The sequence below is a fragment of the Rana temporaria genome, chromosome 1 (assembly GCF_905171775.1).
Source record: "Rana temporaria chromosome 1, aRanTem1.1, whole genome shotgun sequence".
In the NCBI taxonomy this organism is placed as follows: Eukaryota; Metazoa; Chordata; class Amphibia; order Anura; family Ranidae; genus Rana; species Rana temporaria.
The window spans coordinates 255,809,842-255,823,550 of NC_053489.1; the positions used below are offsets into that span (position 1 = coordinate 255,809,842).

Consider the following 13,709-nt stretch of genomic DNA (forward strand, 5'->3'; position numbering starts at 1 on the left):
CCTCGCCTCCCTCCAGGCTCCGTCGGCTTCCTGTCTCAGCACGAGACTTCCGGCGCACTTCATTCGCGTCATTCGTCGCATCCGCTCCATCCGAGCCACCTGGGCCATCCGAGCCACCTGGGCCATCCGAGATACCTGCACCATCCGAGCCACCTGCGCCATCCGCGCCATCCGCGCCATCAGCATCATCCGAGCCAGCCACAGACACCGAGGCATCCCTCGGTTCGCCCCCGCCCGACCGCGACAAGGTAGGCCTGCTCCCCCAGCACCCGAACCCCTCCAGCACCGGGGGCTCGCCAGCCATTTCAGCCCCACCGCATCTACAGCCCGCACGGCTGCAGCCAGACATTTCAACATGTCGCCCCACGTCCTGCTCACCCCTCCTTGTGTTACTACTGACTCTCCTTTGACCCTCATTTCTGTCACTCTGTCAGCTTGTCACAAATGTATGTTTGCCTTGCCAAGTACAGTAACAACACCATGCACATTCCACTTTCTTCATGTTACCCACATTTGAAACATGTACAATTGTGATCCAACTAGCTTACTGATCAATGCATGCATCCAACCATGACAGGTTTCATCAGGCATACATATTGAGAGTAAGCACATAGGTATTTTTCATTGTCCAGTTATATGTCAGCCTTGCTACACTTGTATGGCTCCATGTTATAACTACAGCAGGGCCCTCCACGGCACACATTATTTATTGTTTTTCACAATCATGTCTCTCAGGTGGTCGAGTTTAAACAATCACCACATGCCAAATATGCACACATGGTTCACGGACACGCAACACTAGCTTCCATACCACATGTATTCACGTTGTTTATCTGAAAAATTTCCTTCTCCCTTTTCTTATTTTTTATTTTTTATTTTATCAAGCTGTTATGTCATGGTTTTGTTTTTGTGTTTTGTTGTTGTTCTCTTGTCCACTTCACACACGCACTTCAGCACAGCAAACCAAACTTGTAGCTTTTCTGATTCCCCGCAGTTACAGCTGAATCACTCATCCCCAAACCCTACCTGCGCAGGGACGCATGTCTCTATCCCACATAGGAAACCCACGTGACTCATTCCTCCGCTTGGTTTACAGCTTACTGCACCCCTCTCGTGGCACGGCAATGCATGAGGCACGCATGCCGTCATTTGTTGTGCCGTGCGTCATGCTTAACATAGACTTATTCTTTCCCACTTTACTTCAGAGCTATTCCAGACACACCCCACTTGCCTTCAAGGCATACCTCCACACAGCCTGCGCTCCTCTCACGTCACACCGGCATGCACACCACCCTCGCTCAGTAGCGCCCTCACTCCCAGCTCACGCTCCACAGCCCGCCAGTCGCCGACCACACGACAACGCACTGTCACGCCTCTCTCATGGCACGTTCCCTCACTTACCCACCAGCACTACATCTTGGGTGTACACAAGCACCTTCTCAGCTGCAGCTTCACCCCATTCCATACATGGCCAGATCCACCGTGGCCCCCTTTTCAGTACATGGTCCAGAGCCCGGTTGTCAGTCACAATCACAGTGCACCGGTTCATGCCTCTGTCATGGGTCATTTCAGCCACTCGCCCTACCACAAACATGCCCCAGCAAGACCACACACATCCTCACACACATTCCGGACCCAAACAGGCCCCTCTCTTCTTAGCCCCATTTCAGCACATGCTCCAGAGTTTCGCATCTCTGCCATGGGAATTTCTGTCACTCATTTACTTGACACAAGTCCAGTTCTCAACCCCTGCACGTTCCAGCTGGCAGGCTTGCCTCGAACGTTCCCCAACAGTGTCACCCTCATTTCGGCACATGCTCCAGAGCCCCGCGTTGTCAGCCACACCCGCAACGCACCGCTTCAGGCCTCTGTCATGGGACATTTCGGCCACCAAGCCATCGCCGCCTCACCCCCTTCGTCGGTCGCTTATAACATTCGAGCTTGGCTAGCTCCCGTCCTTATGTATTATCATTTCTCCACAGGTCAATCAAGCTCGCCAGCTTCCCCTGCACACCAGGTTCAGTAATTCTACAGGTAAAAAAAAAAAAAAAGGGTGGATCCCCCATCCCCGGCACGACACGGAAACAACCCGTTTTATCTCACCCCTGCAGGTTCCTGCTCGTCCCACCTCGACCTCCTAGACAAGACTCCATACCCAGGGCACGATTTACCCTGAGTCATGTCTCAGGACGGCAGCGAAGATCTTTTTGCCCCTTCCTCACCGCCCCCCGCTTCAGAGAGCGGCAGCGCACGCTCCTTCAGGGGATGGACCATCCCCAAGTTAACAGCGGAGTTGAGGCGCAAGCATGTGCCCTTTCCGTCCACAGCCAGGAAGGCAGAACTCTTCAGGCTCCTCTTCCCACCTCCTGCTTCAAACAACTCCCCGCCAGCCTCACCCGGACCGAGCACCCAGCGAACCTCATTACACTCCATATCCACCGCCGTGTCCCAACTCCACAACATGGTCGCAACACTATCCACCACAATCACAGACGTACAGGCGAGAATGGTTCTTCTGGAGGCTCGCCCTCCTACAGCTTCCCCCGATCCACCCACGCTCACCCCGTCTACAGTGCAACCGCTAATTCCTCCCCCGCTTACACCCGCAGGCAAGTGCTCCGTAGTCCTCCCAGCCCACTTGGTACCTGCCAACATCAGGAAGGACATCCTGGACGGCAAGGACATCAACCTAGCCTCCCTCCTCATCTCAGTACACGACCTAGCCGAGAACAAGGCCTACGCCTGGGGAGACGTCTCAGTGGTCCTCAAGGCCAAAGACCCAAGGCTTAACCGTAAACTATCGGTCCCGGAATTCGCCTTGGCCTTTGGCATGCTCAGAGACGTCCTATGCTCCGCCTCCCCCAGTAGGAGGGAAGAGCTGGACCTTTATCTCCACACCATAGTGGATCTGGGCTACAAGTACGGAGGGTTTTCATTCTATGACTACCACCGCTCCTTCTCAGCCAAAGCAGCGGCCAGGCTGCTGCAGTTCCAGACAGCTACAGATTGGAGTCTCATGGACACTGAGCTGTTCTGCCGTCACTTTGCTGGCCTGCGCTCACCATTATGCGCTGTTTGCCAGTCCTCCACTCACACCGCCACCTGGTGCGCCAACACCACCAACACCAACACTCGCCCGTTCGAACTCCCCTCGACCTCGAGGGCAGCTCCGGGCCTGCCGGCCACCCAGCAGACGTCCCAGGCCGACAAGTTTGGGCGCCCAGTACAGACGCTAGGCGGCGCGGCCATCTGCAATAATTTTAACCATGGCTCCTGCAACTTCAGCCAATGCCGTCTGCTCCATGTCTGCCTTACATGCCATAGAGCGCACCCCAGGACCCTATGCCTAGTCAAACAACAAAAGAAGACCTGACTAGGCCGCATAAACATCCCCTGGCTGGAGCTCTACCTCACCTCCCACCCCACCCCCTCCCTCACCACCTTCCTCGTCCAAGGCTTCACAGAAGGGTTCCACGCAGGCCTCATTTCACTGCCCCACACAACGCACGAATGTAGAAACCTGCGCTCAGCCGCCACAGACGAGCAGGCCATAGACCAGCTCTTACAGACAGAGCTAGAGCGAGGCTTCATCATAGGCCCCTTCACCACACCCCCCTTCAGCACCTGGAGAGTCAGCCCTATTGGGCTTGTCAAGGGCAAGTTTTCAAATAAAACACGTTTAGTTTACGATCTGTCTGCGCCTCATTCTTCCCCCACCCCCAGCCTGAACTCCTTGATCCCCTCGGAGGAGTTCTCCCTAAAATACGCGTCTGTAGACATGGCAATCCAAGCCATAATTAAAACCGGCACGGGCACCTGGCTCTCCAAGGCCGACATCTCAGACGCCTTTAAACTCCTGCCTATCCACCCGTCCCTCTGGTGTTGGCATGGCATGAAATGGAGAGAGTCATACTACTTTGCCACCAAGCTGACGTTTGGCTCCAAGTCTAGTCCCTGGCTCTTCGACACCTTCGCACAGACTCTCACCTGGATTCTCGTGCACCAAGCCCAGTGTCAAGAAGTCATCCACTACTTGGATGACTTTTTGCTAATTGAACAACCCGACACGCCTCCAGGAGACCTCCAAAAGTTGAGACTCGTCTTCAGAAATCTCAACGTCCCCCTCGCAGAACACAAAGTAGAAGGCCCAGCACACTCCATTACCTTCCTCGGAGTTAATCTGGATACCACCTCCATGCAAGCCAGCCTCCCCCCCGACAAACTGACCCGCATCAGGGCAGTCCTCCATAGTTTCACCCAAACGCAGGGCTGCACCAGGAAGCAGCTGCAGTCCCTCCTGGGAATGCTAAACTTTGCAGTAAGGATCATCCCTCAGGGCCGATCCTTCGTGTCACGCCTTCTGGTCTTCCTTTCCCATGCACAGGACCCTGATCAGATTCTCAGGTTGGATACCGCAGCCTTAGCGGACCTCTCGATGTGGGAAGAATTTCTCACCAACTGGAACGGTATATCAATGTTTATACCGTCAGTGTCACCCCTTTCCCCACAAGTAGTGACCGACGCCGCAGCCTCCACAGGTTTTGCAGCTATTTTTGGCCACCACTGGTTCGCTGGACCGTGGCCGCCAGAAATACTAGCGATCCCAAGCTTCACCCAGACGTCCTCCTTGTTCGAGTTGTACCCAATCGTAGCAGCCGCCCAACTCTGGGGCCACAGCTGGGCTGGACAAACTGTTACCTTCACCACCGACAACCAGGCCACAGCCGACATTATCAACAAGGGCAGGTCCAGGTCTCTTGTTATAATGTCCTTCCTACGTCGGCTAGTGCAACTGTCCTTACTACACCAATTCAATGTGCATTGTTCCTTCCTCCCCGGCAAGTGTAATCTCGCCGCAGATGCCTTGTCCCGCTTTAATTATGCCTCTTTTTTTCAGCAGAAACCCGCAGCCGATCCATCTTCAGCCCCTATCCCTCCTTGGTCTCAACTGACCCTGGACTGACACAGCACCTACAGCAAGCTACCCAGCTCATCAATCAGTCTCTCGCCCGCAATACCCTCAAAGCCTATCATACGGCTTGGGACACCTTTACCAAGTTTTTGACGCGCCACTCCGCTAACACCATCCCGAGTGTCAAGCACGTACTGGCCTTCATCTCCTACTGCCACACTTGCCAGTCCCTTTCATACAACACCATCCGTCTCTACCTGGCTGGGGTCCAGCACTTTCTGGCCTTACAAGACCCGGCGAAGCCTTCGCTGTTTACGTCCCACGCAGTCAAAGCTGCCCTACGCGCAGTCCAGAAGCGACAACCAGTCGTCAACACCAAACGCCTGCCCATTACCAGCACCATATTTAGAGACCTGTCTGCCATCCTCGCCACGTCCCCGTTTGGCCTCCTCCCTAGCTTGGTCATACAAGCGGCCATCTACCTAGCGTATTATGGTTTCCTCCGGCCCAGCGAGTTTGCCTTCAACAGCCCTGCTGGCCAAGTCCTGCGCAGACGACACTTGGTCCGCCATCAAGACCACTTCACGCTTCACCTCACTACCACCAAAACACAGCAGTCAGGCCCTGGCTTAGACATCGCCATTTTCAAGACAGGTAACGCCTGGTGTCCAGTGACCGTGTTGGACCGCCTACTCTTACTTTTGCCAGCCCAATCAGACTCCGCTCCTCTACTCCCTTTCCCGGACAAACCTCTCAACACCAGTCAGTTCATTAAACACGTAAGGATCCTCCTTCGGACTCTGCACCTCAATCCTACCCAGTATTCGGGCCACTCCTTTCGTATCGGAGCAGCCTCAGCTGCCTCGCGACACGGGGTCCCCGACCATATCATTAAGAAACTAGGCAGGTGGAAGTCTGCCTGCTTCACTAGGTACATTCCTGACCCTCAGGCGGAGATGGCACAAGCCTTCGCCAAACTTGCTCACTAATCTTCTGACTCAATAAAACTATAACCCTACCTGAATGTTTTGCCCCCTTATTCTGGCGTACCGTCCATTAGGGCCAGCGCACACTTCAGGTCCATTGTATGTTGTGAGTCCTAGTCAGTCTGTGTCCATGTCCGTGTCGGCCGTAGGGCTCCAACCATAAGTAATAAGGCCGAGCAGCGGCCTGTGTTTATGGGAGGAGCCCGGGGAGCCTATATAATCTCCTCGCCTCCCTCCAGGCTCCGTCGGCTTCCTGTCTCAGCACGAGACTTCCGGCGCACTTCACCCACCCCCCCATCCCATTTCACAGGAATTCCCAGGTTCATTCCTCTCCACAACATCTATCATTTAACAGGGTATGCCCCCTTATTCTGGCGTACCGTCCATTAGGGCCAGCGCACACTTCAGGTCCATTGTATGTTGTGAGTCCTAGTCAGTCTGTGTCCATGTCCGTGTCGCCCGTAGGGCTCCAACCATAAATGGACAAATGTACTACTGAAACAGATAGGTAGTGACAACCATTACAAAGCCAGGACATGATCTCGAAATCATCTCAAACTGATCTCAAATGCAGGCTGAACACTGCAAAAAGCAAGCTGTTGTTGCCCATCTATACAAGCCCTTACACAGAAGGTTTAAAAGCACTGGCCCGGATTCAGAGAGCAATTGCGCCTGCGTAACCATAGTTACGCAGCGCAATTGCTTGCTTGCGCCGGCGTTACGAATGCTCCTGATTCAGGAACATCGTAACGCCGACTGCAGCCTAAAATCTGCGTGGCATAAGGCTCTTATGCCACGCAGATTTTAGGCTGCATTCTTGCGATGACTGCTAGGGGGCGCTCCCATTGTGCTCAGTGTATAGTATGCAAATTGCATACTAACACCGATTCACAATGTTGCGCGAGCCCCGCGTACGCAAGTTACGGAGTTTCCGTACGGCGTCTTTAGCGTAAGGCTGCCCCTTCTAATAGTAGGGGCAGCCAATGCTAAAGTATACCCGCCGTTCCCGCGTCGTGAAATTTGAATTTCACGTCGTTTGCGTAAGTGATTCGTGAATGGCGCTGGACACCATTCACTTTCACTTTGAAGCAAATGACGTCCTTGCGACGTCATTTGCCACAATGCACGTCGGGAAAGTTTCCCATCGGCGCGGGAACGCGCCTAATTTAAATGATTCCCGCCCCCTGCGGGATCATTTAAATTGCTCGCACTTACGCCGGGCAATTTTGCCAGCGCGCCCTCGCAATTTACGGAGTTACTGCTCCGTGAATCGAGGGCAGCGGCGCAAATTTGCGGGGGCGCAGGGCAAAATCGTTGCCCTGTGCCTCCGTAATTTATGCGCAATTCTTACTGAATCTGGGCCACTAGTAATACTTTCAGATACCCTAAAAAAATCCCCTTACCAATTCAAATCATCCAGATCTACTGAGTAACAAGAGGTTCCCACACACAACTACAAATTCTATAAACATTCAGGCTCGATCATACACAGTGGGAGCTGAGCGGCGGGTACCACAGACTTGATGTGCGCTGGCACCCACCGATCCTTCGGTACAGAGGCAAAATGGCAGTCTGCCAATGTAAACAAGGCAGATCGCTGTTCTGTCAGTAGGGAAGGCATGGATCCTGTTTTTCTGCAAAGCAGGGACAAGGATCCATGTCTTCCCCTAGGGTAAGCACCTTCCATAATACACAGAAAGCACAGGCAAGGCACACAGTTAATCCTTTAATCATCCCTGATGTTAACCCCTTTCCAACCAGTGTCATTGGTACAGTGACAGTGCATATTTTTAGCACTGATCACTGTATTAGTGTCACTGGTCCCCAAAAAATTATCAGTCAGGCCTTGTACAGACGAGCGAACATGTCCGATGAAAACGGTCCGCGGACCGTTTTCATCGGACATGTCCGCTCGGAGATTTTGATCTGATGGTTGTACACACAATCAAACCAAAATCCCCACGGACAGACAGCGCGGTGATGTGGCGGTGACGTTGACGCCGCCACGTCCGCAAACCCGGAAGTTCAATGCTTCCACGCATGCATCGAATCACTTCGACGCGGACCAGTTTCAGCGGACATGTTCGGTCGTGTGTATGAGGCCTCAGTGTCCGACTGTCCGCCGCAATATCGAAGTCCTGCTATAAGTCGCTAATCACCACCATTACTAGTAAAAAAAAAAAAATATCCCATAGTTTTTAGACGCTAGAACTTTTGGACAAACCTATTAATATATACGCTTATTGAGATTTTTTAATCAGAAATATGTAGCAGAATACATATTGGCCTACATTTTTTAAGAAATTCAATGTTTTCATTTTTCTTATTGGTGCCGTATCACAAAAAAATGGCTTGTTATGAAGTAGGGTAAATCTTTCAGAGGTTAAAAAGAAACCGCAGTCTGCTCACATAATAAGTAATAAAAACATATTTGCCATTCTTAAGCTTCCCTCCAACCACTTTGCATATTATTTTATATATATTGTGATTCTGTACTTGCCCCAAATATGCTGCAGAAATCTCCTCCCATTGAGTCTGGCTGCAATAATTTTAACTGTGGGCAGCTGAAGCTGCTGACTGTTCACTTCCTGGACTTACACAGACACACACCTCCAGCTCTGCAGCTCTCATTGGCCCTCTTATGACTCGTCCCCCCCTTCCTTTCTGGCAAACTCTCACGAGAGTGAGAGAGAGAGAGCTGTGCATGTTGTCATAACCCTAGGCTTTTTACAAGACTAGAAACAGGAAGTGCGCTATACAAGGTATTTACTGGCAGAAAACAATGTTTTACTATCCAAAGTTAAAACAACAAGGGCAGTAGATTTAATAGCTGGAAAGGTGAAGAAATGACTGAAGTTCCGCTTTAAGTGATTAAAGCTCCCCCATCTTCTACATGTCTTACTTGTGTTGCTGTATTAAAGCGGAGTACCACCCAAAAGTGGAACTTCCACTTAAACCACTCCTTGCCCCCTTACATGCCACATTTGGCATGTAATTTTCCTGGGGGGGAAGTGGGGGCTTCAGTAGGAAAGGGACTGCACAGTGAGTGTCTGGCCGTGAAGCCGAAATCTGTCCCGGCCGGGTGCCCACACTAGGAATGAAGACGGCGGCCGGAGAGGGGGGGGAGAGGAGCGGTGCTCCGGCCGACGTTTCGCTGGACCGTGGAACAGGTGAGTGTATGTTTATTAAAAGCCAGCAGCTACACTTTTTGTAGCTGCTGACTTTTAACAAACATAAAAAAAGCCTGGAACTCCCCTTTAAGCTAAAGCACCCAGCCAGCTTTAGTACCTCTCTGCACACTGTAGGTGGCTCTGCCTCTCTCACTTGCAGGGATATCATCCAGTGGTGGTGTCAGGATCTGCACTGCACCCTGGCACCTGCATCTCCATTGTTTCCCATCCTGCACTCAGTGGGTGCCGGTCAGGAAATCAGATCTGTGGGAGCAGTTGGGAGACAAGCTGTCACTTGTAAATACAGAAGCCAGACTTCTGTGTTTACAAGTGGCAGTGGTGAGCAGGGAGCAGAGGGCCTGAGCCAGAGGTGGTGGAACTGAGTTTCACCAAGTTCCAGCTGAAAAAAAGTCCTGAACAATAGTCATATAGATCTTTCAGTATAATGGACAATCTCTGTAACTATTTAAGAACTGTTCCTTGCGCTCTCCATAGAGAAAGGACTGGCCCTACTATGCATGTACTGAAAAAGAAAAGCAAACTTTAGTTAATGCCCATGCACAATCCAATAATAGTAAGCATGTTTCTGTCAGTGTTAAGCCTCATACACCCAATCAGACATATGCGTGGATTTTTGTCTGAAGGGCGTTGTCCGTGAACTTGTTCTGCATACAGACGACAGAACACTTTTTCAGCTCTTTAGCGCCACCCTTTGGGAAACTTCTGCCAATGTTGTCTGATGGTTAGCATTGGTTCAGAGCGTGCGTGTTTGCACTTTGGATTTTAGTCCGACGGACTTGTGTACACACAATTGGATAATCCGACGCAACACATTTGTTGTCGGACAATTTGAGAGCATGACCATCCAACATTTGTTGTCTGAAATTCTGACAACAATTGCCCAATAGAGCATACAGACGGTCGGATTATCCGACAAAACACGTCCATCGGACAATTGTTGTTGGAATATCCAATCGTGTGTACGGGCCTTAAGAGGTATATGCATTATGGCAATGTATGGTTGGGCCTTGTGGACTTGCATTGAACTGCTACTCAGTTATGGTATTGTACTTTGTTTATGAGACTATTTAGGCCCCTTTCACACGGGGCGGATCAGTAATGATCCGCCTCTGTATGCTCAGCGGGGATCGCTCCGCTGAGCCGGCGGATGACAGGGCGGTGCCCGCACACTGTGCAGGGACCGCCCTGTCTTTTCTCCGCTCTCCCCTATGGGGGGGATCGGATGAACACGGACCGTATGTCCGTGTTCATCCGATCCGCAGACGGAATGAAAAATAGGGTTTTCTTCCGTCTGTAGAATCGGATCATTGCGGAGGCCGATGAGATCGGGTGTCAGCGGATGCTCATAGGGACCAATGTATGTCCCTTTTTCATCCGCAAACGGATGGATGAAAAAGCGGACATACGGTCCGCACGTGTGAAAGGGGCCTTTTGCTGTGTTGTGCTATCTTGTTTGTTCAATAAAGCACTCCTGATTTGTAAATAAAAATGATAGTAAGCATTTTGAACATTATGGGCCAGATTATCATAGTTTGGCGTATTTTTGTGCGGGCGTAACGTATCCTATTTACGTTACCCCTCTGCAACTTAGACGGGCAAGTGCTGTATTCTCAAAGCACTTGCTCCGTAAGTTGCGGCGGCGTAGCGTAAATAGGCCGGCATAAGCCAGCCTAATTCAAATTTGGAACAGGGGGGCGTGTTTTATGTAAATAACTTGTGACCCGACGTGATTGACGTTTTTTACGAACGGCGCATGCGCCGTCCGTGGAATATCCCAGTGTGCATTGCTCCAAAGTACGCCGCAAGGACGTATTGATTTCAACGTGAACGTAAATGACGTCCAGCCCCATTCACGGAAGACTTACGCAAACGACGTAAAATATTCAAAATTCGACACGGGAACGACGTCCATACTTAACATTGGTACGCCACATGTACGCCTCATATTGCAGGGGTAACTTTACGCCGGAAAAAGCCTAACGTAAACGGCGTACCTGTACTGCGTCGGCCAGGCGTACGTTTGTGAATTTGCGTATCTAGCTGATTTACATATTTCTAGCCATAAATCCACGTACACGCCCCTAGCGGCCAGCGTAAATATGCAGTTAAGATCCGACGTCGTAACAGACTTACGCTGGTCGGATCTAATACAAATCTATGCATAACTGATTCAAATGCCGCGTACACACCATCACTTTATGTGATGAAAAAAAACGAAGTTTTTAAAAACGTCAATTTAAATGACCGTGTGTGGGGGAAAATGACGTTTTATGTCTTGTGAAAAACGACAAAAAAAAAATTGAAGCATGCTTCAATTTTTTGTGTCGTTTTTCAAAACGTTGTTTTTTGTTTCACAAAAATGGACCGTGTGTAGCAAAAAACGACGTTTAAAACGACGTTTAAAAGCCCTTGCTTTGCTAGAGCATTGTGAAAAAACGATGGTGTGTAGGCAACGTCGTTTTTGAAAATTTAAGTTTCAAAAACTTCATTTTTTACTTCACAGAAAATGTCGTTTTTTTCCATCACATAAAGTGATGGTGTGTACGCGGCATAAGAATCAGGCGCATAGATACGACCGCCCAGACTCAGAGATACGACGACGTATCTCCTTTGAGAATCTGGGCCTATTTGAGCTGATTAGACAATATACCAAGTAAAGGTCAACAATTATGTTGCAATAAGCACTTTAGACTATCAGAAATACTTGTTATTGCAAAGTTTTTTCTAACATTCTAAAACACTTCTACACAACTATTGCAAATCCCTTTAAAAATAAGAAAGTGTGACACTTTATTGCATCAATTCCATTGGTTCATCATCAAGTCATTCCCAATGGTTTCCGTAATACATCCGTTATCTATAGGCACACTACAAGCTTTCTGGGGGTTTGGCACAATGATGATCACAATGAGGATGACCTCATCTATCTTCATCACCTGATGATGAGACATCAACCAGTTGGTGGCTAGCCTAAGGAAAATAGTAACTAAGTTCCCTACAGAGTAGGGTTGCCACCTCATGGCTGATTAAGGTGGTAATTAAACTCACTTGGTGCCTTATCTGCATTAAATTAGCCTCAGAACCTGTGTAATTCATATGTTTTTAAAGGGATGAGGTGGCAACCCTACTACAGAGCTTAGTCTGCAATTCTTGCCCAAAACGAATAAGGTCCATAGCACTTCCTGTTTTTTACTTCCATGGTAACGCTGCCCACCCATTAAACTTACAATACCCTACTCTGGTCAGCAGTGCCAGGACAAGGTCCTTAGCACCTAAAGATAGAAGAATAGAGTAGCCCCCCCCCCCCCTTATGAGTTGCGAACTACTTTCGCAGCAAAGGTTGAAGGTCCTGCCCTTTTTTTTGCTCCCCCTTCCTGCTGAAGCACCCAAGGCGACCACCTCTTCTGTCTACCCCTTGGCCCAGCCCTACTGGTCCATATCTAATTTTGGTCCTGGTCCTGAGAGTTTAAATGTCATTCACTTACCAGCTCTGCTAGCAAAAGCTTCCCTTTCAATGAACGAAGGAATTCTTTATCCAGAGAAAAGCCATTGGAGCTCTCGTCTCCCTCTCGTTCACTCATCCCCAGGCAGGGGCTACGCCGACAGATTGACAGATAACGGAGAAAAAGTAAAACAGGGAATAGGATAGAATATTGAGAACAGTAATGTACCGGTAGTGTGCTCGGGATAGAACAGTTTATTAGTTTCCTATTAGTAGAGGAACTGTTGGAATATGTGTTTAGTTTGTGGTGCCCAAAGCAGAAAGGAAGAAAACACAATAAAACATTTCTGTACACCCAAAAGAACGGAGAAAGTTTTCAGCCAGTTGAGGGCTATGAAAAGAGAGGAAGTTATTCAATGAAAATTGTTGTGAGGTGTTAAAGATTAGTAAGATTGAGGTAGAGGAAGCAGGGTGAGTTTCTTCCAGAGAATCTCCTGATGTGTGAGCAGGGTGACGAGGATGAGCTGTGTCTGAAAATGCAACTGATCCAGATTTGTGTTACAGGAAGAGGGGGAGGGAAAGGGACTAGGGGAGGAAAAGAGAAGGAGAGACGCTCAAACAACTAAAGAATTTGGTGAAAATGAAAAGCTAATAAAAGTTGACAGAGATTGTATTGTCACATGCCTGCAGCACATGCAAGGTAAAATGATTCTACAGAACCAAACACAAAATTTGGTACTGTAGAGTATATGACTTTAAGAAACAAAAAAAGTATGCATACCTAATGCACGTGACATTCAAAAAAAAATCCAAAGGAAAGCAACAGGAGCTACAGATAGCATCTATATAGTATACAAAACGGATGAGAAAACTGATCTGCTGGTTTTGAAAATTACAGCAAATGAGGTTGATTCAAGCCAGTGGATATCTTAATCCCTGTACACATGATCGGATATCCGATGGAATCTAATCCGATGGATTTTTTTTGTCGGATATCCGATGAAGCTGACTTTCATCAGTCTTGCCTACACACCAAGGCCCGGATTCACGTAGCACTTACGCCGATGTATCTACAGATAGGCCGCGTAAGTGTAAATGTGCGCCGTCGTATCTATGCGCCGTACCCGTAGAACTAGATACGCCTGAAAATAGGCTTCCTCCGACCGACGTAACTTTCC

At 49.5% G+C, this 13,709-nt stretch overlaps 1 protein-coding gene across 1 annotated transcript in view; it reads right to left on the bottom strand.

The window, feature by feature from the left end:
* The window catches only part of CMTM5 (CKLF like MARVEL transmembrane domain containing 5), a 48,664-nt gene extending 35,523 nt beyond the window's left edge, over positions 1 to 13,141 (bottom strand). Inside the window, exon 1 of the mRNA XM_040354468.1 lies at positions 12,575 to 13,141. Within this exon, the coding sequence (XP_040210402.1) occupies positions 12,575 to 12,670 (96 nt within the window). The 5' untranslated portion in view covers positions 12,671 to 13,141. The remainder of the gene's footprint in view (positions 1 to 12,574) is intronic.
* Positions 13,142 to 13,709: the final 568 nt, after the last annotated feature.